The sequence below is a fragment of the Muntiacus reevesi genome, chromosome 1, assembly GCF_963930625.1.
Source record: "Muntiacus reevesi chromosome 1, mMunRee1.1, whole genome shotgun sequence".
NCBI classification, from domain to species: Eukaryota; Metazoa; Chordata; class Mammalia; order Artiodactyla; family Cervidae; genus Muntiacus; species Muntiacus reevesi.
The window spans coordinates 6,211,733-6,213,624 of record NC_089249.1 but is presented as its reverse complement, the minus strand read 5'-3'; the positions used below and the strand labels follow the sequence as shown (position 1 = coordinate 6,213,624).

General features: G+C 42.2%; 1 protein-coding gene across 1 annotated transcript; it reads left to right on the top strand.

The window, feature by feature from the left end:
• Positions 1–686: 686 nt before the first annotated feature.
• Positions 687–1,679, top strand: NEUROD4 (neuronal differentiation 4). The gene has a single exon (XM_065920852.1). It carries the CDS (start codon positions 687–689, stop codon positions 1,677–1,679), a length of 993 nt encoding a protein of 330 aa, XP_065776924.1.
• Positions 1,680–1,892: the final 213 nt, after the last annotated feature.

The following is a 1,892-nucleotide window of genomic DNA, read 5'->3' as shown; positions in this document are numbered from 1 at the left end:
ATGGTGTACCAACAGAGTCAGTGGGAAACAAGGGATGTTGGGGTTAGATGTATGTGATATGTCTCTAAATAGAGATTTAGTCCTTTGTAGAGCATGAGCAAAGTCTGAATGATCTCAGTATGGTTTCTCCTTTACTTTGTGATGTAAATATAGAACAATTTATTAATATTATCGCTTGATATGCTTTAAAATTTTGCACTAATTACAATTATTGTTTACATATTATCTAATTGTAACTACTTCAGCATCTTCTTTCCCTTTCAGAAGTTTCTGTATTTGGATAATAATTTATATGCCCACCTTAGCTATTTTCTTTTATGATCTGATTCTGGGAAGAAAGAAAAACATGTTTTGAGTGGTATATCAGCTATTTTTGAATAAAATATCCATAAGATGAAGAACTGGGTATAAAAAGCGTTAGGTAGTGACTGCAATGAATAATCAGGTCAATTTCCTTTTTTTATAGTTGACTTTCTTATAAATACTACAGTTAAATGAGTGTGTTGGGAATTTACTTGAGTTTAGATTTGTTATTTAGAGTGGAGGGTTTGGGATAGATAATCATAAGTTGAATTTCAATACAAATTTTGTGCTTTACATTTAAGATGTAAAAAGAAAGTTTAATTTTAAATCAAGTCAAATGTTCCTAGGCACTAACCATTGCTCTTCTTTTCTAGAGTCTGGAGATGGCAAAAGCTTATGTGAAACCCAAGGAGATGACAGAGTTGGTTAACACGCCCTCTTGGATGGACAAAGGTCTGGCCTCTCAGAATGAGGTGAAGGAGGAGGAGCGAAGACCAGCTGCTTATGGAATGCTTGGCAGCTTAACTGAAGATCATGACAGTATTGAGGAGGAAGAAGAGGAGGAAGAAGATGGGGAGAAGCCTAAAAGAAGAGGTCCCAAGAAAAAGAAGATGACAAAAGCTCGCCTTGAGAGATTCAGGGCTCGAAGGGTCAAGGCTAATGCTAGGGAACGGACCCGGATGCATGGCCTGAACGATGCCCTGGACAATCTGAGGAAGGTCATGCCGTGCTACTCTAAGACCCAAAAGCTCTCCAAGATAGAGACTCTTAGACTGGCCAGGAATTATATTTGGGCTTTGTCTGAGGTCCTAGAAACTGGACAGACACCTGAAGGGAAGGGCTTTGTGGAGATGCTCTGTAAAGGGCTCTCTCAGCCTACTAGCAACCTGGTGGCTGGCTGCCTCCAGTTGGGTTCTCAGTCCATCCTCCTGGAAAAGCATGAGGAGAAATCTGTTTGTGACTCTGCCATCTCTGTCCACAACTTCAACTATCAATCTCCCGGGCTCCCCAGCCCTCCTTACGGCCATATGGAAACACATCTTATTAATCTCAAACCCCCAGTATTCAAGAGTTTGGGAGAGTCATCTTTTGGGAGCCAGCCACCTGACTGCAGCACCCCACCTTACGAGGGCCCACTCACACCACCCCTGAGCATCAGTGGGAACTTCTCCTTGAAGCAAGACGGCTCCCCTGACCTGGATAAATCCTACACTTTCATGCCACACTACCCCTCTGCAAGCCTAAGCTCAGGGCATGTGCATTCAACTCCTTTTCAGGCTGGCACCTCCCGCTATGATGTTCCCATAGATATGTCCTATGATTCTTACTCCCACCATAGCATTGGGGCCCAACTCAATACAATCTTCACTGACTAGGGCAGTCAGACCAGCATTTCAGAGAAAGATGTCTGGAGACATTTTCCATAGCTCAAGTCATTGAGCTGAGGATTCAATGACCTTAATGGGACCCTATAGATATATATCAAACACAATAGTCCTAGGCTGTTTGGGTCTCCCTAACCTGTCACCCTCCTTTCTCATCAATTTCTCATATTGTATTGATTCTTTTATTTTGGGCCCTCACAAGAA